General features: G+C 45.9%; 1 protein-coding gene across 1 annotated transcript in view; it reads right to left on the reverse strand.

Annotated features, from left to right (window-relative positions):
• JHY (junctional cadherin complex regulator) overlaps nt 1-23,694 on the reverse strand; it is a 31,572-nt gene that overhangs the window by 1,766 nt on the left and 6,112 nt on the right. Inside the window, exons 3-7 of the mRNA XM_087970118.1 lie at nt 20,971-21,481; nt 8,663-9,330; nt 6,664-6,961; nt 4,520-4,600; nt 325-450 (exon numbers count right to left, since the gene is read on the reverse strand). Of these exons, the coding sequence (XP_087826244.1) occupies nt 325-450; nt 4,520-4,600; nt 6,664-6,961; nt 8,663-9,330; nt 20,971-21,481 (1,684 nt within the window). The remainder of the gene's footprint in view (nt 1-324; nt 451-4,519; nt 4,601-6,663; nt 6,962-8,662; nt 9,331-20,970; nt 21,482-23,694) is intronic.

Raw genomic sequence — 23,694 nt, forward strand, 5'->3', positions numbered from 1 at the left:
CCCTTCCAATTCTGCTATTCTGTTCGATTCTATCATGAGGGAGGAACTAATGTTTGGATCACCAACACTGATGATGAAGGCAACCAAAAACCCAGATGATTCATGTCAAGACGGAGAACCAGGCGCTTTCTGATTATCCAAGAGTAAGTTCAGTTTCGATCCTTGTTTCTCAACTGGCAACTTGAAGAAGGGTGGACTTTAACTCCCAGGATGCTGTTGGGGAATTCTGGGAGTCGGACGTCCACACATCTTTGAGGTTACCAAGGTTGAGAAACACTGTTCCAGACGGTCTCCTGCTGGCCACCTTGTTTTGCTAGTTCCTACCTTTTGCCTTGACACGACTGATTTGTTCTCCGTTTTCGACTGAGGTTTCCGTGCACTTGACATATTCTTCAGATTCTGTTCATTTACTTGCTTGGCATATACTTTTTGGTGTTTTATCTTTTCTGACTGTCAAAAGGACAAAGAGGAGGTGTTCAAGGGTAAGCTGGGAAACGAGCCATTTAATGTTATTTTATTTATTTAAAAGCTGTTCAGTTTGCATGGCCACCTATCTCAGACCCGTTGAAAAGTTCAAGTAGGACTTTTAGAAGGAAGCGTGGATGATGGAGGGGTGGACTCGAAACTCTCGCTAACAAAACCAGGCATGATTTTATGAGCTTATCTCATCTGAACTTCTTACAGGAAAAGGTAGCGTGTGAATATGATGATTCCTTAATTAGTCTGTTGTTTATTGTTAGCTTGATTGTCTGAATTGGTAGGTCTTTTGATTGGGGCAGTGTCTAAAAAGACCAAAGCATCTTCTTCACCAGCAATCAACACTCAGATCATTATCATTATCTTTTAATGACCCCATAATCCCTTGCGGGGTGCAGCCTGGGTAACTGAATGGAGCTGAGTGATTATTGGCCGGATGCCACTCCTGTTGCCAATGTGGAGTTATATTCAGCAGATATATTCTCAGTGTGCCCAGTGAGAGAAATAACTGCCTCTACCTAGGATCGAACTCACAGTCTCCTGATTGTGAGGCATGAGCTCCACCTCTAGGCCAATACACCACTCAATCACACACCCAGATCAGCAGAAATTAACACCAAAATTAACACAAGACCAACAATCAAGCAGGAAACACTTCCCCAACTGGGGAACAACCACCTCAGACAAACAATCAAGCAATAAACAATAGCAAGAAACAACAAACCACCACCAACAAACCCTACTCCCTTCTAGCACTGATGATATTACGCAGTTGGGTTCTGTAATGTCTGTAAGAAAAACAACCAAGCCCAGAGAGCACTAAGGACCCCACTGTTCAACCCTGAGCAACAAATAGTCTCTTCTATTGGTAAGTTGGAGATTTTACCTACCCTGTTTCTCTGAAAATATGACCTACCCTGAAAGTAAGCCCTAGCTTGATTTTTACATGCCCAATATAAGCCCTACCCCCCAAAAATAAGCCCTAATTAAGATCCCACCCACTCCAAAGTGCGCGGGTAAAAATTAAGCTTGGGTGGGACTGGGGAGTTGCCCTCCTACTTACCTTTGGACAGTTGTAGCCAGGCCTCGCACACCCTGACACCTGCCTCGCCGGCCCATTTCTTCTGCAGCTGGCAAGGCAGGCAAGGCTTTCCCGAACGCCTCTGTAGCTGATAACAAAGCTCTGGATCGATCCAGAGCTCTGTTATCGGCTGCAGAGGCCTTCAGGAAAGCCTTGCCAGCCACAGAAGAAGTTCCTGAAGGCCTCTGACAGCGAAAAGGAGGCCAGGGGCGATGCACACAAGTGAGGTTAGTCAGTGGATGACCTCCCCTGAAAATAAGACCTGGTGCCTTTTTTTGGTGGCCAAAAAAAATATAAGACAGGGTCTTATTTTCAGGGAAACATGGCAGTTTCTCCTAACCTGCTCTCCAGCAGGATTGGGTGCTACAAAATCACCACCATGATTTGCTAAAAACAATTGAGTGTAAGTTGAGCGACGTACAGTACTGACCCTGTTGTGCCAGTACCCTGGGAAACACTGTGCATGTTTCCATTCATTCAAAGTCAAAGGAATCAAAATAAAAATGGAAGATTTGGGGAAAAGGCTTTTCTCAATTCTTTCTCAGCTAATCAGTTTCATCTTCTCTTTTGCACCAAAGGAGAAACATCAGGCATCAGATTAATGCCCGATGTTTCCTAACAAGGCATGATGCACATTTAGCTCCTCACAACTAGATTTTCTCGGTTGGGTTGACTTCCTTTTTTTTAAAAAAAAATCCTTTTGTGATAAAGCCAGGACCATCTAAATTCCCCAGAACGGCTCAGCTGCATTAAAGCAATGCACCCTTGGACACACTAGAAGGGAATGGATTTGTGCATCCTGATCTGCAATTGGAATTCTCTGCAGGAGAACACAGACTAATGGATATGTTCTACCAAGGCTTTAAAAAAAAAAAAGCTACACCTTGGAAGCCTGATCTTCTCTGAATGCAGCCAGAAGTTTTCTGGACATTGATTTATTTATTTTGGTCGTGAAGGACAGAACCCAAGGGAGCTTGCCTTCAGAAGTTGTGAGAGCTTCATCCCTGGAAGCTTTCAAGAAGAGACTGGACTGCCCTCTGTCAGAAATGGTGTAGGGTCTCCTGCTTGGGCAGGAAGTTGGACTAGATGACCTACAAGTCCCCTTCCAACCCTGTTAATCTCTTAAGGTCTGTTAAGACAGACTTCTCCAGAAGCACTAAATAAACTCTCAACCTTCCCAGCAATGTTACCTCCATACTGGAAAGTTCTCCAAGAGCAAGTTCTGAAATAATAGGTCTCTTCTGCTGATGGTCTCCTTGGTCAGCTATGTTGTTGAGCAAGGTAACTCAACTAATCAACAAGAGTAGAAACTCTCTGTTGTGAATGGACCCAGGATGTCATGCCCTTCTTAGAGTCAGACTTTGAGGGACAAGACAGGGAGTGAAGGTGTGGCTCCAGAGGTTGTGGAGAAGGCTGGGGAAGGGTAGAGGCCGGCTGGGCAGTCAGAGGAAGAACCAGGCCCATCCCCTCTTCACCCTTGGGAGGGAGGAATGGAGAAGGCAACAACTTGTCTTACGAGAGAGGAAGCGGCCATGATCCCCCCTCATTGGTTGCAGCTGGGAATAAGAGAGAAGGTTAAAACACAGCATTGCCAGAAGCAAAGTGTGTTTTATTTTGGGCTGAAGTTATCTTGGTTGGCGTCCTTCCAACAGACTGTGTCTTGTTATCTCCTTGAAGTTGGTAATTACTTATCCTGATCCGTTGTGGAATCTCCTTCACTGTAGTTTGTTTTAGGTTTTTATTTTACCTCTATCTGCTCATTAAGTTTGGGCTGTATTGCTTTCGTTTGAAGACTGTTTTTGAATATGTTTTATCTCCAACTCAGAATTATTGAACAGTGGGGCCAAGTTGGAAGATTTAAGGACATTTATTTACATTTGGGATTTTATTACGTTAGTGTTACACTCTGGGGTATCACACAGGAATGGATCCATCTATCCAATCCTTCATCCAGGCACGTGCAACTTCCAGATGCTTTGGACTATATCTCTGACGATACCTTATCTTTGGCTGTGCTGAATAGGACTAATGAGATCTGAAGTCTAAAATATCTCAGGAATACCAAGTTGCCTTAGATCTACCTAAATTAGTAGTTGGGTGAACTCTGAAGGTGTCCTCTCTTTTTCATCATTTCATCATTTCTGGCCAATTAGCTACATTGATTGAACCAACACTGTACCATTCTCCACTAATAGTATTAGAGATTGTGGCGTCCTTGGTGCCTTTTGAGCTTGATGGTTTTCTAGCAGACATTTCATTGCCAAACCAAGTAGCATCATCAGTGCTATCAGTACTAGAGATTCTTTGTCCATTCCCTTCTTGCTGACTTTAATTTGGTAACTCACCCAAAACTCTCCATTTGTTACTGTCAACTTTGGAAGCCATATTTTACTTGGAAGTTTCGAAGCTGCCACATTTTAGTGCCTGGGAATTTGGGGGAGGGGATTACATAGAGTGGTAGAAGATTAGACTCAACAAGAAGGGTCCCCAAACTTGGCAACTTTAAGACGTGTGGACTTCAACTCCCAGAATTCCCCAGCCAGCATAGCTGGCTAGAGAATTCTGGGAGTTGAAGTCCACACATCTTAAAGGTGCCAAGTTTGGAGACCTCTGTTCAACAACATTCTTCTCATAAAGTCAAGGACAAGTTACCCTGCACCTGGGAAGGAGTGTCTGGAGGAAGGTTTCCAGTTGGGATGATAGTTGATTGGGCCACGTGATGGACTGATGGGTGCAGGGGATGGGTTTGTGACTTTCAATTGGGAGGGGAAAATCCGGAACTCTCCGATTAGGGTTTTCCCAGATATGCCAGTATGACTTCTTCAAGGAATTCTTACTTGGATGGACTTTGTTTCTGAGTGCTGAATGGAAATGGGAAGTTTCATTGGAACGCTGACAGTAACGTTCTACAGGACAAACGCCACTCAAGAAGAAGATATTCATAAATGCCATTCCTCTTACTTTTTCTTTGATGGTTTCATAGTCAGGTCCCAGGCCTCCAAGCCTCACATCCATCTTCGTGTAACCTTTTGCCCTAGAGCCCTGAACAAAGAGGTAACGTGAAGTTTTGAAAGAAACAATGGGAGGCTGAGAAAGAATCAAACTATAGGAAGAGCACCACACACACAAAAAAGAATTACTGGGAGAGGAACATCACAGGCAGCTGTTTATATGTCTGATACCACACAGGAAGATCAAGGACCACTCAGACATAATGGGAAACTAGTTTTTCTACCCTAACTGGAAACCCACACCCTTGCCCTCTCTTCTCTTGAGCTGCAAAAAGGAAATTATTACTATTAAAGAATTGGCTTTGTTTTTCCAGTAATCAAAAGTTCTCTGTGACTGAGGAAAACTTGGTGGTGCAGTGGTAAGAGTGCAGTACTGCAGGCTACTTCTGCTGCAGCCAGCTGCTTGCAATTTGGCAGTTCGAATCTCACCAGGCTCAAGGTTGACTCAGCCTTCCATCCTTCCGAGGTGGGTAAAATGAGGAGCCAGATTGTTGGGGGGCAAGAGGCTGACTCTGTAAACAGCTTAAGAGAGGGCTGTAAAGCACTGTGAAGCGGTATATAAGTCTACGTGCTATTGCTATTGCTATTGCTCTGATATCCTCTGTTTCTCACCTTTATTATTTTTTTACAAATAACTCCAGGAGATGAACATATCCCACATAATGTCTTCCACCTATTTTTCCTACAACCACAACCTTGTGAGATGGGTTCAGCTGAGCGGGAGGGACTGGCCCAAACTCACTCCGTTGGCTTTCACGTTATAAGGCTACATTCACGGATTCTTACAAGCCTGCAAGTACAAAGCTCCCGCCGTCTGCTTTGCAGCCTGAGAAACAGCAGAGGGCGCCTTCTGAGCCTCTTCCTCAACTTGTTACACAGTTGAGGGCTACCCCATCTCTTATCTGATCATTCCCTGGGCAGCATTCTTTGCCTTGTCTGCCAAGGTCTTTTCCACATGCCACTCTGCCTGGTCTATGAAGGGAGAGAAATATATTTATGTTCACTGTTAATTCTGCAAAACCACTGAGAATCTGAAGCTCTTCAAATATTTTTTACTATGGGTTCTGTGGGGGTGGCTTGGTGGGGGTGGCATGGCTTGGTGGGCGTAGCAGGGGAAGGTTACTGCAAAATCCCCATTCCCTCCCCATCCCACTAACCTGCTTTCCAGCTCTGTTCTCCTGTGCAGGGCAACCAAAGGAGACCCAGCCGATCAGCTGTGGGCATGGGTTGATAGGCATGGTGTTCTGTGGCTGTGGTTTGGTAGCTTGGTGGGGGTGGCATGGCTTGTGGGGTGTGGCTTGGTGGGCGTGGCAGGGGAAGGATACTGCAAAATCCCCCTTCCCTCCCCACCCCACTAACCTGCTTTCCAGCTCTGTTCTCCGGTGCAGGGCAACAAAAGAAGACCAGCCAATCAGCTGGGATTCAATGGGAGGCAGCAAATAGATGAAGACGGGGCCAGTCAGAGGTGGTATTTGCTGGTTCTCCGAACTACTCAAAATTTCCGCTACCAGTTCTCCAAAACCGGTCAGAACCTACTGAATACCACCTCTGTGTTATTGTCTTCTTGCCTGAGAGACACACACAGAGAGACTGGTCCAGGGTCATTTAAGCTGGTTTTGTGGCTAAAGAGCACTAGATCTCATGATTTCCCAATTTCTAGCCTTGATACCTTGACCGCTACATCAAACTGCCTCTCCCTTTGTACCATAAGTACAAGCGCTCTAGATTTGCACAGTAGCCAAAATCCAAGACCGTAAGCAAGAAGTTTTTGTAGCTGGACTTCAAAGGTTCCATGGTCAAACTGTTACCGTTGGAAGTTTACATTTTTCAGCTTATTGAAAGGTTGAGGAAATAATCAAAAGAATAAGTAAATGAGTTGAGCCCAGAATAAACTTTTTTTTTCCTTTTATGACCCTATAATCTTTCCATCTACCCCAGGGTGGAGTCAGGGTGATATGAGCATTTACTGGCCAGATTCCCTTCCTGACGCCTACATAGAGTTCACAGCAGATATTTTCTCTTTCCGACCTGATAAAGAAACATCCGGAAGATCGACACCCTTCCCCGCACCCCTGGGTCCCTCTCCTTGCTCACCTTCCGGTTCTCTTTCTTTCCTTTCCTTTCTTTTCGCTTTTCCATCTGAAGCAAGTAGCCCTCCGAATTGCTGCGGCTGAGAACGGGCTGGGCCTCTTCGCCACTCTCCAGGTGGAGCTGCGAGTCGCTCTCCCCTCTCTGGATTATGGGGGGAAACATGCTAGCCAAATGATTCCTAGCAAGATGGTCATTTGCCAGCTGAGAGATTTCTCGATGGTGCCGTTCTACCGCCTGGATGAGCTGTGCCGTTGGGGAGAGGCTTCTCTTCACCGGGTGAGGAGCGAGTGGCTGTGAGGACCTCAAGGAACAAGGGCAAGTAAAGAGGGGTGCCAGGAAAAGAGACACAAGAAGCAAGGAAAAGGCACCGACTTTGGTGAGCAGCTTATAATGAGGTTCCCTCCCCCCTGTTGTCATTAGACCATTTAGAGCAACACAACCCAAATAACCCGAACGGCTGTGATGTTCTCACCAGACAAGTCCTCTCCTGCCACCTCTTCTCTAGCTTCCAGTCTATCTTTGGATTCTTGGCCTTGCCTGGCAACTTTAAGACCTGTGGACTTTTTAACTCCCAGAATTCTCCAGCCAGCCATGTTGGTTGGGGAATTTGGGGACAGGGAAGTCCACAAGTCTTAAAGCTGCTCGGGTTGGAGACCCCTGTCCCAATGTCTTCCTGGGATCATTACTCAGGGAGCACCACTCCCATAGTCAACCTCCTGAAGCTACCTGAGATGTCTCCATCCATTTCCTCTTCCTGCCTTGACACCCACAACTGCTCCCCAAACACCTGCATGGCCACTTCCCATCCATTCCTCCTCTCAGATTCTACATTTTTTCCAGAAAGTCTTGGCTATATTGACCTTGTCCAGAAAACCTTGGCTAAATGGACTGTCAACCCTGAAGCTGGCCTGACTGAAGCCATTTTGGAGCTTCAGTGCTGCCACCCTGGAGCTGAGGGATAGGGAGGGGGGGATTAGAGATAGCTGGGGTTGTGCAGTCAAAACAAAATACTTTCTCTTGGGAACCAAGGACCTTCTCACTCCTGGCCGGAGGAAGGAGTAGTGATGTCACCAGACTATCAGACAGCACCTTGATTGGACCATGTTTAGAATAACAGAGTTAGAAGGGACCTTGGAGGTCTTCTAGTCCAACCCCTGCTTAGGCAGGAAACCCTATACCATTTCAGACAAATGGTTATCCAATCTCTTCTTAAAAACTTCCAGTGTTGGAGCATTCACAACTTCTGAAGGCAAAGTTGTTACACTGATTAATTGTTCTAAATGTCAAGAAGTTTATCCTTAGTTCTAAGTTGCTTCTCTCCTTGATTAGTTTCCATCTGTTACTTTTTGTCCTGCCCTCAGGTGCTTTGGAGAATAGCTTGACTCCCTCTTCTTTGGGGCAGCCCTTGAGATACTGGAAGACTGTTATCATGTCACACCTCACCCTTCTTTTCATTAAATTAGACATACCCAGTTCCAGCAACCATTCTTCCTACGTTTTAGCCTCCAGTCCCCTAATTATCTTTGTTGCTCTTCTCTGCACTCTTTCTAGAGTCTCAACCTCTTGTTTACATGTGACTGATTGTTTGGGGTTGGGGGGGGGAACTTTCACTTTTAGTTAGGGGAAAACCGTGGGAAAATTCAGAGTCGGTTTTCACCAGATACGTGCCAATATGATATATCCAATAAAGCTATTCTTTTGAGGAATCTACCTGCCTCCGAGTTTTGCTTAGTATGGCTCTATTACTTGGAACCCTAACCTTGGTTTAATGCAGGGGGTCTTCAAACTCGACAGCTTTAAGACTTGCGGACTTCAACTCCCAGAATTCCTCCTCCAGTCATGTTAGCCTCAGGAATTCTGGGCATTGAAGTCCACAAGCCTTAAACTTGCCAAGTTTGAAGACCCTTGGTTTAATGGGGTGGACCAATAAAACAAAGGAGGTGTCAACAGACCATTTGACCGAGTCCTTCTTAAAACAGTATTCATAAAACATGATCTTTACCCTGAGTAATCAAAAGCATAGTTGTTAGGGATCTCTTCTGTATAAACGTGCCAAGGTTTGCGAGATGCAACGGCTCCGTTTACCGGCTTTTTCTGGCCACCGTTGTGAGCGTACGAAAGGCACTTGTCCTCTAAGGGATTCCAGCATGGGCCATGAGCGGGGAAAGGCTCTGAAACAGTACACCTGTAGAAGTATGGGTGACGGAATCCAGAGACGTTTTCAAGGCCGGCTTGGCACTTTTCACCCGCACATGGTGAAGGAAACCCTGGGAAGTTGTGGTAGGAACTCCGCTGAAGAGGCTTCTCAGCAAAGGTTACATTTGCGGCGTGTTGCTTGGCATGGTGCTGAAGAAGGTACGGAGCTCGGGCAGAGAACGGGCTGCTTTCACTGGCGGGATCGGCAACGGAAACGCAGGCAGGTGGATATAACTCACAATGTAGAGCACCTCTGCTGTCCGGCTCCACCTCGGATGTTTCTCTGTAAGCACTGGAACCTGGGCAGACATTCTCAAGTTCTAAGAGATTGTTACCACCGCTTGGCTGGCTTCTTAGTTCCACCTGGGATCCTAAGGGATGTCGGGCGGAACCCTTGCTGGAGGGGGTCATTTTCAGCCAGGCAGCTTGGTTGGAGTCCACGCCACCCGCCGGACACCTCGCAGACTGGTGAGCCTAGAATGAGTTAAATTGTAGGGGAAACTTAAGATTGGGTTCTATGTTGGCGGGGTAAGAAGAACGTTGGGCAGCTTGGCGGCCCAGCAAGGGGGAAGAGGGCAGTGGTGGGTTTCCAAATGGTTTTCTTACCAGTTCTATGCGCGATTCTATGCGCTGCATGATTCACGCGCGTGCAGAGGGCTCAGAGACCGACCTCTGTCAACGCTGGTAAGCTGAGCTTGGTGTTTTAGCTCAGCTGAGGCGTGGCAATCCACGCTGCCATGCCAATCAGCTCAGCTAAAAAAACAAGGGAATAGAGCAGTGGTGATGGCAGGTGGGAGTGGGTGGGGCCAAACAGAGGTGATATTATTTGCTGGTTCTCCGAACTAGTCCAAATTTCCGCTACCAATTCTCCAGAACCGGTCCGAACCGGCTGAATGCCACCTCTGGAAGAGGGAAACCAGGGTTACACAAGAGGTGAGCAGCAGCTCACCACACACACAGCTCAACGTTTGGGAGTGGCAGGCTCAACTTGCGCAATGGGTCCTGGGTTTGCACCGGTTTGGTATCTAATTTTATGGCCAGTTCAGCGAACTGGAAAATCCCATCTCTGGCTGGCCCCTCCCCTCCCAGGAGTCCCCATGGGGCCTATTTTAGATCGCATGTAAGTGCAGGGCCTGTGTGGAGGCAAAAAACAGGCCTCCCTGAAGTTCTGGAGGGCTGGAAACGGGCCTGTTTCCACCTCTGGAGAGCCTCTGGAGCCCGAGGTGGTCATTTTCACCCTCCCAGAGTTCAAGGAAAGCCTCCAGAACCTGGGGAGGGCAAAACATGGGCCTCCTAGAAGTCCCAGAAGATTCCAGAAGGTCCCGGAAGGGCCCCCCTCAGGGCCTGTTTTCGCTCCCAGGCCAAGGTGGTGCAGGAGGCCAACTAGGCCATGCCCACCCTGTCCACGCCTACCCACCCACCAGGCAGAGAACCGGTTGCTAAATTTTTTTGAAGCCCACTCTTGTGTGAAAGTAGACTTTCTGCAAAGTAGCTGACATCATATACTTCGCTTAATTAGGAGGACTTAGGTTTAGGGGATTTTTGATACTAACCCTCAGAACATCTCTCCGACGCTAATAGGATTTTATTCTTGAAAGTGATTAAGAAATGCTTGCTTGATTTAGCTATTTAAGCTGAGAAGCTTGGTCCTCAAAGGAGAACATTCCTAGTGGAACAGCCTGTTTCTAACCAGGAATAAAATCAGGTGAATCTGAAACAGTGGAGACTCTCTAAACTAGCACCCCCCATCATCCTTTGGGGCACCAGGGCCCGGTTCCGAGGGGAGCTTTTTTTTTACGGACTGTAAAAGTTTTGCATACTGCCTGCCATACTACTGGACGGGGCTTCGCTTGTTTGTAGGGCCCAGTTTTTGGCATGCTATGGACCGGTACTGGTCCATGGACCAGGGATTGGGGACCCCTGCTCTAAACTGTGCTTGGAAAATCTGTTTGGGAAAGATAATTCTGTAACGTTGCCTTGCCTTTGCTCCATACTTTTGTAGAGTAAAACAGTGGAAAGAGCCATGGTGGCGCAGTGGTTAAAATGCAGTAAGCGAAAGGGTCCCCTCGGACAGGCGTGCTAGTCGTTTCCGGCTCTAGGGGGCAGTGCTCACCTCCGTTACAAAGCCAAAGAGCCAGCGCTGTCCGAAGACGTCTCCATGGTCATGTTGTCGACAGGACTAAACGCCGAAGGCGCATGGAACGCCTGGAACCTTCCCACCAAAATGGTCTCTATTTTTCTATTTGCATTTTTTTACATCCTTTCAAACTGCTAGATTGGCAGAAGCTGGGACAAGTAACGGGACCTCACTCCGTTATGCAGCGCTAGGGATTCAAACCGCCGAACTGCTGACTTTTCTGATTGACAAGCTCAGTATCTTAGCCACTGAGCCACGTTCCCCTAGAATGCAGTACTGCAGTACTGCAGGACTAAACTCACTGCCATCAGTTCAATCCTGACCGGCTCAAGGTTGATTCAGCCTTCCATTCTTCTGAGGTGGGTAAAATGAGGACCCAGATTGTTTGAGGGCAATAGGCTGACTCTGTAAACCACTTAGAGAAGGCTGTAAAGCACTGTGAAGCAGTATATAAGTTTAAGTGCTAATGCTATCTATCTTCCTTCCTTCCTTCCTTCCTTCCTTCCTTCCTTCCTTCCTTCCTTCCTTCCTTCCTTCCTTCCTTCCTTTCTTTCCCTTCCCTTCCCTTTCCTTCGCAGTGGTTAGAATGCAGTCTAACTCTGCCCACAGCAGCAGTTCGATCCTCACTGGCTCAAGATTGACTCAGCCTTCCATCCTTCTGAGGTTGGTAAAATGAGGACATGGATTGTCGGGGGCAAGAGGCTGACTCTGTAAACCACTTAAGAGAAGGCTGTAAAGCACTGTGAAGCGGTATATAAATCTAAGTGCTATTGCTTTCTTCCTTCCTTCCTCCCTCCCCCTCTCTCCCTTTCCTTTTTCAGATGGTTAGAATGCAGTACTGCAGGCTACTTCTGCCCAAAGCCAGCAATTCAATCCTGACTGGCTCAAGGTCGACTCAGCCTTCCATCCTTCCAAGATGGGTAAAATGAGGACCCAGATTGTTGGGGGCAAGAGGCTGCCTCTGTAAATCACTTAGGGAGGGCTTGAAAGCACTGTGAAGCGGTATATAAGCCTTAGTGCTATTGCTATTTTCCTCCTTCCCTCCCTCTCTTCCTTCCTGCTCTTCCTCCTTCCCTCTATTGGTTCCTTCCTTCTCTTCCTTCCTCCCTCTATTGGTTCCTTCCTTCCTTCCTTCCTTCCTTCCTTCCTTCCTTCCTTCCTTCCTTCCTTCCTTCAGCCTTCCTTCCTGTTCAGAAGCTCCTAGATACCAATTCCTCGTCCAGTTTACAATTCGGTACTGGCTAACTTTGCAATTCCCATGATCTTCAACATGTATGACCACAAGGAAGAGACTTTTTCTCACCATGGATGCTTAACTGGATACCTGTAGATTTCCCTTTCAGCTTTTTCATTCTCACTTTCGCTTGTCAATCTCCAACGTCCCTGACCATTGCTATTATACAATGATTTGACGTTGTAGTTTGATTCATCCAACCTACTAAGCTATCGTTTCTACTCGTTCGGTTTTTGCTCAGTGCGTGAAGTCAACACAAGTGGAAGCGTAGGTTGTAGTCTTCGGCTTACGAGTACAATTGAGCCCAACGTTTCTGTTGCTAAGCGAGAGAGAGTTGTGAAGTGAGGAGGTCGCAAAAGGGGAAATCACATGACCTTGGGACACGGCAACGGTCGTAAGTACAAACCAATTGCCAAGCATCTGAATTTTGATCACAGGACCGTGGGAACTGATACAAAGGTCGTAAGTGTGAAAAAAATGGTCCTAAGTCACTTTTTTTCCAGTGCCGTTGTAACCTTGGATGGTCGCTAAATGAACCATTGTAAGTCGAGGACTAGCTGTGGATGGAAACCAGGATGTAAATCCCAGCCAGCATGGTTTACTCAACGAGCCGTGGCTAAATCATCTCTTAGGAAAGAGGTACCAAAAATATCCGCCTGCCAATTATGAGTACCCTTCTCATAATCAGAATGAGGTCAGTTTTTTTCCAGCCGTTTAATTGCATTTTGGGGAGGTATCAAAAGACAAAATGTTTATCTTACGGCTTGCTGGGTTTGCAGGCTCCTTGTGATGAGCCGGGGCGTGGTACAAAGGCAACACAGTCAAATAAGCAAGAAGAGTCCCTTTATTGTCTCCAACTTTGCCCCCAATGTCCAGGTTACCTTCGGCTAGAGAAAAAAGCTCTCCCAGTAACAGTCTTTAAGTGGAGGAAATTCAGTCCGAAAACAAAGTACATACAAACTGTAACTAAAAATCCAAATAAACCACGCTGCAGTAATTAACTTGGCAGGGCAGGAGAAGGAATTGCAGACTTGAAAAGCCAGCAAAACACACACAGTTGGGAAGATGCCAGGAACCCAGATAAGCCTCCACCAGATAATTCACGATTTGCTTCCAACAGGTTGCTACGCGCAGCTTCCCTTTTTAAACACTGTGTTCCCAGCTGCAGCTAATGAAGGGAATCAGGGCCCTTTCCTCCCCCGTAAGCCACACAACCCATGTTGCTCCCTTATCCGCTCCTCCCTGCGTGCCCTAGGATGAAGAGGGGGTGGGCCTGGGTCTTCCTCTGAATCCCCTCTGCCTTGCTCTACCTCTCCCCTGCTCGGCCCAGCCAGACTTTGCCCTTCCCCAATTTCTTCCACAGCCAACGGAGCCACCCTCCCACTCCTTGTCAGCTGCTCAGCCTCCCCTTCCAAATCAGATTCCAACAGGGGCATGACACTCCTACTGCACTCCTCGACATGCCAAAATTGACCCTGCAAAAGTAGGGTTTGTTCCTACTTATTTTTGGAGCGAAGTCCTCAACCCACCATCCAACGTTTGGCACAGGCGTATTTGAACCAACCTAAGGCGAGAATTGTTTTCTGTGAAAAACAAAAGCGGCCCTTGAATTTTGAGGCACTTGTATCTTAGGAGCATATATGGAAGGTAGACAAAGTCATTTACTTGGGTCTTGATTATGGTAGCAACTTCTAGCCCCCTCTTCAACTTTGACCTCTGTCTAAGTTATAATTGGTGTCTCATATTTGGGCATCTCATGCTACGCTATATTTTCTGAAGAGCAACGTTTGTGAGATTACGGGCTCATCTTCCTTACGGACATCAGAAGCGGAAAACCTTTGCTTCATGGAGGAAAAAAAAAAAAAGCAAATTAGATTTTATTCGAACGGAACAAAATGAAGGGCAGGCTTGGTTAAGTGGTCCGTCTCTTTAAGCCAGAGGACCATTCACTGGCTGCTTTCCTCTCGGCACAATGCTTCAGAACAACAGTTAAAGGGGGGTGGGAAGAAACTCAGCCTCAGAAGGTCTTCCCTTAATTGCAACTTCTTGCATGAATAGAACCGTACCGGGACTTAACAAGAGAAGAAAAAGCATGTCGAACATGGTTGCTATGTTCCTTCTGATCCCTTGCCATAGGTCATCGCATGGTCGCGTGGGATGACCTGGGACGTGGCATGAAAGCAACACAGCCAGAGAACAGAGTACACAGTTTATTGCTCCAACTTTGGCCCCCCCCCCCAAATGTCCCCACGTTTACTACAAGTCCTGGAGCAAAGTTCTCACACGCACCTTCAACGGCCTCTGGCGGTGAGTAATCCAGTAAGCAAGGTTTGCAAACCCATAAACCGGGGCCAGCAGTCCAGTAATCGAAGTTTGCAAAGCGGTAACCAGGGAAAGAAGTCCAATTAGCAAGGTTAGCAAAAGTGTAACCAGGGCCAGAAGTCCAATAAGCAAGGTTTGCCAAAACAATAACCAGAAAGGTAGGGCTCGGATATAGCTCTAGAATGTATAGATCAAATCCTTCAGCCTGATCTTCCACCCCAGCGGCTGGTCTGCTGAATCAATTTCTATCCAAGGTGAACATATTAACAGATTTGGAAGGGACGTTGTAGGTCATCTAGTCCAACCCCCCCCGCCCTAGCAGGAGACCCCACACCAGGGATAGGCGAACCTTTTCGGCACCGAGTGCCCAAACTGGAACATGTGTGCATGCGTGTACATGTCCGTGTGCTGGAATGCCAGAAACCTGAAAACCAGCTGGCCGGTGCACGCATGCCTGTTTTGGGGCCGTTTTCAGGCATTTGGGGGCCATTTTCACACTATTTTCCAGGCCATTTTCAGGATGTTTTTAGGCCAAAAATGGCCCAGAAAACGGTCTGAAAATGGCCCAGAAAATGGCCCGAAAATGGCCCAGAAAAAGGCCCGAAAACAGCCCAGAAACAGCCCAGAAAATGGTCTGAAAACAGCCCAGAAAAGAGTCTGAAAATGGCCAAGAAAACAGCCTGAAAAAGGCCCAGAAAACAGCCCAGAAATGGTCCAGAAAAGGGTCTGAAAACAGCTCAGAAAACGGCCTAAAAACGGCCCAGAAAATGGCCTGAAAACAGCCTGTTTTTTCGCCATTTTTCAGACCATTTTCAGGCACTCCAGCACCCATGAAGACCAGCTGGCTGGCACCAGAAACCAGAAGACCAGCTGGTGACGCCACACGTGCCCACAGAGAGGGCTTTGCGTGCCACCTCTGGCACCTATGCCATAGGTTTGCCATCATGGCCCTACACCATTTCTGACCAATGGCAGTCCAGTCTCTTCTTGAAAGCCTCCAGGGATGAAGCTCCCACAACGTCCGAATGCAACTTCAGTTCCATGGGTTGATTGTTCTCACTGTCAGAAAGTTTCTCCTTATTTCCAGGTTGAATCTCTCCTTCTTCAGTTTCCATCCATTATTCCTTTCTTGTCGGGCCTTTGGGTGCCTTGGAAAACAGGTTGACCCCCTCCTCCTCTCTATGGCAGCCCCTCAAATATTGGAAGACCGCTATCATGTCTCCCCTGGTCCTTCTCGTCTTCCTGCAACCGGCCCTTGGAAAGCACCATCAAAACTGAAAGAGATGTTGAATTCTGGGTTTTTTTTAAAAAAAAAAATTTTTTGAAGTTAAAGCTTCATCGGCTTCCCGTTAAGGTCTCAGGTGCTCCTCCTCACAAGGTGAGATGGGGTAGACACAAAGCCGTCCACGGTCCATTTAATCTTTGCCCGCGCTGGCCTCCTCCATTTCATCCGGCTTTCTCCCCAGGCCTTCTTTGTTAACCACACCCGGCGTTCGGGTCGGAGAATATGCACTCAGAGTAACTGCTTAATGGTACTTATTAAAGTCATGTCCTGAGCAGAATGGTTCGGTGAAAGGCTTAACCCCGGGGTACCCTTGATTCCAGGTGGCAAGACGATAACTTGTTAGCCGGGCCTTTTATACTAGTGATTAATGTTTGTGTGTAGTGACTCTTATTCCGGACTCCTGAGTTTCCAGCAGCCGTGGGGAGTTAGGCCATTATTGCGCTGCTTGGATGGATCAAGTGATGGGTAAAATAACATTTTAAGGAGAAACTTCCTAATGGTGAGGACAATTAACCAGTGGAACAGCTTGCCTTCAGAAACCGTAGGCGCTCCATCACTGGAGGTTTTTAAGAAGAGACCGGAGAGTCGCTTGTCTGAAGTGGTAAAGGTTCTCCCAGGGTTGGGATTCAATTTTTTTAACAACCGGTTCTGTCAGCGTGGCTTAGTTGGTGGGTGTGGCTTGGTGGTCATATAACTGGCTGGGCGTGGTCAACTCAACATCACTCACATCGAGGCACACATCTCCTCGCCTGGCCTCTCGTGACTGTGGGGATGCTGCAATAGTCGTAAGTGTGAAAAATGGTCATAAGTCACTTTTTTCAGTGCCATTGTAACTTTGAATGGTCCCTCCACACAAGCAAAGTACCAGCAAAGTAGTGGAAAAAAACTCCAGAGATGTTCCTGAGACAGGAAGTCTAGTCCTGCCAAGAATGTAATAAGGATTAACGGAGAGGCAGTTTCTGTAAGCAACACCAGAATGTTTCCTTCCTGTCTTCCTTACAGGATTAGCCCAGTAATTTCTTCTAACAACCGGTTCTCCAAACTGCTTAGAATGTTAACCGGTTCTAGCGAACAGGCGTGAACCGGTAGAATCCCACCCCTGGGTTCTCCTGCTTGAGCAGGGGCCTGGACTGTTCATCTGCCTCGCTGATGTCAGATTCTGGAGGCTCGGGAGTCGGCACATAACTCCCAGATGGCCCTGGCCCCATCTCTGTGTTGGACGCAGATCCTTCGTCCAGGTCCTCCCCAGACTCCAGGACTGGCCCATGTTCCTCCCCACTGTCCGACTCTGCTGCCAGCTCTGCAGGCCGCCGGGGGACCACAACAGCTTGCAGTGTCCCGGGGTCATACGTATCCCCTTTTGTGACCTCCTGACCAGCAAAGTCAATGGGAAATCCAGGTTCACTTAAGAGCCGTGCCATTCACTTAACAAATGCGATGATTCGTTTAACAACGGCGGCAAAAAAAGGTCATAAAAAGGGGGCAAAAACTCCCTTGACCAACGGAAGCTCCCCTGAAACCGAGCAAAATTCAACGCTTGCAACTTTTAGTGGCTGTGTACAGGCCTGGAAACACACCCTCCACGCTGAGTTGCGTTGATCCAAATCTTAATTAGCGACCGAGCCGATCGGTTGCCACGCAGAGGGAAGCAAAACAACAACAACAAAAAACCATGAAGAAGATTTGAACTTTTCCAAGGAGAGGCTTTACCGTCAGGGGAGAAAAAGAAAGAAAGAGGGGGAAAAAAATTGGCTTGTGTTCACGCGCAACTCAGCTGTGGTCTCCGCCTGATAGGGGTAGAACATACTTCTGCATTAGCTCTTTGAAAAGAAAGGAACGGGGCCACAACTCCGACCTGCAATTTTGTTTCCCCCCCCTCCTTTTCCGAACTGTTCTATTAATGCCAATCAAATTGAGAAAATGATCAAATGAGATTGCATTTTGAGCATCGTAAGCTGTGTAATGTCTCTTCTATTAGGCCCGTAATTGCTTCCCTGCTGGGGGAAAAAAAAAAGAAGAAGGAGAAGAAGACGACAACAAAGGCCTACAATCATGAGATGTCATTATCCTCGGACCAGCAAACCGGCCTTTGCAAGGAGACTTCAAAGGCTCCGGGGTTCTTGAATTGCATTTGGCTGCTATTGTGGAAGCCCGGGCAATCTTGAGGTGGTGTTTACACGGAGGTAAGGCGCAGTGGCAGAGAAAGCCCTGAGTGCCTTAGTCTAGAGCCATTAAAAAATTGTACATTATGTTTCTGGCTTTGAAGTAAAGAGAGATGGAGGAGGTTTTTTTTTTTTTTTTTTAAGGGAAGCAACTGGGTAGGAGCGCAGCTGAGCGAGAGACGGGAGGCAGGCTCCTTTCTATCAAAGGAACTCATCATCCTCGGATTTCTCTCGGAGAATCAAGGCAATCCTGCTCGGGGGGAAAAAGAAACCGATGCTTGAGAAAATGCGCCGGGAATTAAGGGGGAAACATTCAACTTCCAACCAGGTTTAGGCTATCGAGCGCAGGTGTGTGCACCCATTTAAGGACCGGCCCTGCAGCCATCATAATGGAGAGCATTAATAGAAAGCTCGTCCCGCGCCCCCCACCCGAAGGCTGAAAGAGGCTTCGGCCGAATGCCGCTTTGTGCCGCCGAGAGGCGTCAGGTGGAAAGGTGCTTAGTAGGTTCTCCCTTCTCTGCTCCTCAGGTCCGAACCCTGGCTGGCTGCCCCCTCCCTGCCCCCCCAAAAATAAATAAATCCATGGAAAACCAGGAGGCTACACAAGACACCAGCTTCAATCAGAATCCCGATTTCCACCCAAAATGCCACTGGCTCCATAAAGAAGGTTCCCAAACCGTTCTTTTGAAATTAAAACTAGAAAGTGACTATGGTCCCCCTTTTTGGGTGGAAGGAGCATTTCTAGCCAAGGGCAACCGACTAAAATGTAAGAAAATATAAAATATAAGAAAGGGGGTGGGTGGTAGGGAAAGGGCAACCTCACTCACTAATTTATTTATATTTTATTTTATTTATTTATTACGTTTTTGTGCCGCACATCTCCCCTGTAAAGTGCCTCTGGGCAGCAATAACGTATTATATTTTTATCCTGCCTTTATTATTTTATAAGTAACTCAAGACTGACTTCCTTCCTCCTTCCTTCCTTCCTTCTTTCCAATTTTTCTTGCTCCCTTTTCCCTAATCATTTTAACCATTCAGCAATCCATTTTCTTTCTTGCTTTCCTTCCTTCCTTCATCTCCCTCTTTCTTTCCTTTTTTTCTCTCTATTTCTTTCTCTCCTTCCTTCCATTTTCTTCCTTCCTTCCTTCCTTCCTTCCTTCCTTCCTTCCTTCCTTCCTTCCTTTTTTTCTTTCTTTCTTTCTTTCTTTCTTTCTTTCTTTCTTTCTTTCTTTCTTTCTTTCTTTCTTTTTCTTTCTTTCTTTCTTTTTCTTTCTTTCTTTCTTTCTTTCTTTCTTTCTTTCTTCTCTTTCTCTCCTTCCTCCTTCCTTCCTTCCTTCCTTCCTTCCTTCCTTCCTTCCTTCCTTCCTTCTCTCTTTCTTTCTTTCTTTCTTTTTTTTCTGTCTCTTTCTTTTCTTCTTTCCTTTTTCTTCCTTCTTTCCTTCCTCTTTGTTCCTTTTCCTCTGTTTGAATTTTGTGATGGTCTATTTTGTTACTAAGAAAGGTCTCTCAAACTCAACTTTTAGGTGAGGATACCTATCGTGCACTCTCCACATAAATGAGATTTTTGGAATTTTAAGTTGGGGGAAGAAGTTGTCAGCTTCTCACGAGCCATACCTGCCAGCCTGCTCAGTGTTTACTGTGATTTCACTATTACTAGCATTAAGGAAAAACAAACCATCCACAGCTGTTTTAACAGCACAACCTCCCTGGCTTTATCTCAGGATGTAAGATTAAAAGGTTAGCTGATACCGTGAAGGAGACTGGTCACCCATTTTACCTGGAAAATAAGTGTGAATATTGGAAAGACTGCTATGAACACTCATAAACGGGTTGCCTGCAAAAAAACACCCATTTACAATAAAGCAAACCGATAAATAAATAAGGGAATACGGTGGCTCAGTGACTAAGACGCTGAGCTTGTTGATCAGAAAGGTCGGCAGCTTGGCAGTTCGAATCCCTAGCGCCGCATAATGGAGTGAGCTCCCGTTACTTGTCCCAGCTTCTGCCAACCTAGCAGTTCGAAAGGATGTAAAAAATGCAAGTAGAAAAATAGGGACCACTTTGGTGGGAACAGCGTTCCATGCGCCTTATCGGCATTTGGTCATGCCGGCCACATGACCACGGAGGCGTCTTCGGACAGCGCTGGCTCTTTGGGTTTGTAACAGAGATGAGCACCGCCCCCTAGAGCCCGAAACAACTAGCGCATATGTGCTAGGGCTGTGGCCCCCAACCTCTTTTGTGCCACGGCCCGGTACCGGCATCACAAAATGATCCGCGGCCCGGTACCGGCATCAGCACGCATGACAAGGCAAGGCGAGCCGAGCGACCGGCCAGCCAGCCATCCCCCACTTCTCCCCGCCACCTTCAACTCCTCCTTTGTACCTTTGTCGATGGGCTTCGCTTCAGGACGGCTTCAGGACGGTCGCTCGGCTCGCCTTGCCTTGGGTGCTGAAAGAATCCTTGCGCCTTAGTTTCGTTCGAAGCCCCCCCCCCTTCGATGAAACTAAGGCGTGAGGATTCCTTCAGGACCCAAACGCCGCTTTCCAACCGGAAAAGCTCACCCGGAAGCACTTTCTCGTCAAACAAGATGGCGGCGCCCAGCAATCTGGCGGCCCGGTAGGAAATGTTCCACAGACCGGTACCGGTCTGCGGCCCGGTGGTTGGGGACCCCTGTGCTAGGGGATCCTTGATGTTTAAACCGATAAAACCTTACTTTCCCAGTTCTGACTTCCGAGATCCTCCCTCTTCGCCCCGCCACCCCCGACTCCGGGAGCTAAATTTGATTTTTGACTTTGCACAAAATCTAAAACGCTCCTGGGCCATAGCCACCTCCCCCTGCCCCGCCATTTTTATTTTCGAGCCTACAGGACCCAGAAGTGTTCTGGTTAAATAAAAGGCAGCTAATGTTCCACTTTGCAGGATGCACGTTTCCCCTGTTCCCTTTTCTTAATGAAAACAGCCTTGCAACCATTACCTTCTCTTCAGAGCTTTCTCCTCTCTGCTTTTTGCCATGGAGCCGAAGGTAGGAATTGTTCGGCTGGGTTGCTAATCCCAGGGTGTATTTGTTTTTCTCGATGAAGTCTTTTTCGGGCCTCGGTTTTGGTTCCTTGAACCGGACTCTGCAGCTGGAGCTGGCCAAACTGTCATTGCTGTCATAGTGATGGACGACACCTGCTTTTCTTCCTTTCTTCTCCAGACTGGAAGTTCTGTCTCCACCATCTCCAGGTCCATCACTGGCAGGGCTCCAGAGTTCTCCAGCACCTGCTGATGAGACATTTTGAGGACTTTCCTGCAATGGGTAGCGTTTGGAGAGCATCCCGTCCTGGGAAGGACAGCAGGCCAGATCGAGGGAAGTCAAGCTGAAGTTTTCCAGTTCTTCCCGATGGGAATCCTCTAACTTGAGAAAGCTTCTTCCTCCTGGACTGTCTTTCCAGTTTGGATTATAGCGCAGCTCCGAGTACTTGTCCACGACGCCTTCCTGAGTGCTAAAAACAAAACCAAAAGGCTAAGAAAGAAATTTAAAAGTTGGCCAAGAGAGTCGCGGTTTATATAAAGACGTTCAAAATCTTATCTCCTTAGACATCCCAGAATAATTCATGTTGAAAGTCGCCCAGAGCTGCCTTGAGGTGAGATGGGTGGCAATCAAATGTGAATAGAATAGAATAGAGAATAGAATAAATATAGAATAGAGAATAGAATAGAGAATAGATTAGAATATAGAATAGAATATAGAATAGAATATAGATTAGAATATAGAATAAAATATAGAATAGAATAGAGAATAGAATATAGAATAGAATAGAATATAGAATAGAATATAGAATAGAATATAGAATAGAATATAAAATATAGAATAGAATATAGAATAAAATATAGAATAAATTAGAATAGAGAATAGAATAGATTAGAATAGAGAATAGAATATAGAATAGAATATAGAATAGAATATAGAATAGAATATAGAATAGAATATAGAATAGAATATAGATTAGAATATAGAATATAAAAATAGAATAGAATAGAGAATAGAATAGAGAATAGAATAAAATATAGAATAGAGAATAGAATATAGAATAGATTAGAATATAGAATAGAATATAGAATAGAATATAGAATAGAATATAGAATAGAATATAGAATAGAATATAGAATATAAAAATAGAATAGAATAGAGAATAGAATAGAGAATAGAATAGAGAATAGAATATAATATAGATTAGAATATAGAATAGAATATAGAATAGAATATAGATTAGAATATAGAATAGAATATAAAATATAGACTAGAATATAGAATATAGAAAAAATTAGAATAGAGAATAGAATAGAATATAGAATAGAATATATATTAGAATAAAATATAAAATATAGAATAGAATATAGAATAAATTAGAATATAGAATAGAATACAGAATAGAATATAGAATAGAATAAAATATAGAATATAGAATAGAATATAGAATATAGAATAGAATATAGAATAGGAAGGGACCTTGGAGGTCTTCTAGTCCAGCCCCCTGCTCAAGCAGGAGACCCATCTCAGACAAGTGACTGTCTAGTTTCTTTAAAAACTCCAGTGATGGAGCACCCGTGATTTCTGAAGGCAACTTCTGTTCCACTGGTTAATTGTCCTCACTATTGCTAAAATTTCTCCTTAATTCCAGGTTGCTTCTCTCTTGGATTAGTTTCCATCCGTTGCTTCTTCTGGTGCTTTGGAAAATAAGTTGACCCCCCCCTTCCCCTTTTCTTTGTGGCAGCCCCTCAAATACTGGAATGCTGGAAATTTAAAAAATAATAAAGAGTAATAATTCATGCGATTTAGGAGAGATTCAAGGATGCTTATTCAAGGGAGGCGAAACTGTGCTATTTGTTTGTCCTGATTAGAATCCACTTTATAGATTAGTCCGCCATGAACGACCTCAATTGGGATGCGGATTTCTCTTGCTAAGTAAGGCGGTTGTTAAAGGGAGTCACGCCTGATTTTACAACCTTTTTTTCAACCACGGTTGTTAAACGAGTCATTGCAGTTAGATAGATGGATGGATAGATGATAGAGATAGAGAGACAGATAGGTAGAGATGATAAATATAGATGATAGATAAGATAATAAGATAGAAGATAGATAGAGGTAGGTAGATAAAGAGACAGGGACGCAGTGGCTCAGTGGGTAAGACGCTGAGCTTGTCGATCAGACAGGTCAGCAGTTCGGCGGTTCAAATCCCTAGTGCCGTGTAACGGAATGAGCTGCGGTAAGACTGGGTAGCCAATAAATTTAATAAATAAATAAATTGTACCCAACAAGTTCTAAAGATTTGAGAAAGATGACTTAAACTCTTAAGGTTTGGCAGTCAAGCCACTAAACTTTTCATTTTTCAAGGCCAATAAGGTTAATAAACGCTTTTTTTTTCTTTTAAAAAATAAATCCCATACTCTAGATTAAAAAAGAGGCTCAGGGATATACCAGCGTTTCCTAGGGCCCCAAATGACTGTAAATATGGGTGATTGTTTTGTAAAGGGACACAGTGGCTCAGGGGCTAAGACGCTGAGCTTGTCGATCAGAGAGGTCGGTAGGTTGGCGGTTCGAACCCCTAGCACCTGAAAGTGTGTTGGAGTGAATTCCCGTTCCTTGTCCCCAGCATCTGCCAACCTAGCAGTTCGAAAGCACGTAAAAATGCAAGTAGAAAAATAAATAAATAGG

The sequence above is a fragment of the Notechis scutatus genome, chromosome 7 (assembly GCF_049901735.1).
Source record: "Notechis scutatus isolate UNSWTSFEM ecotype Mainland chromosome 7, rNotScu1.2, whole genome shotgun sequence".
NCBI lineage: Eukaryota > Metazoa > Chordata > Lepidosauria > Squamata > Elapidae > Notechis > Notechis scutatus.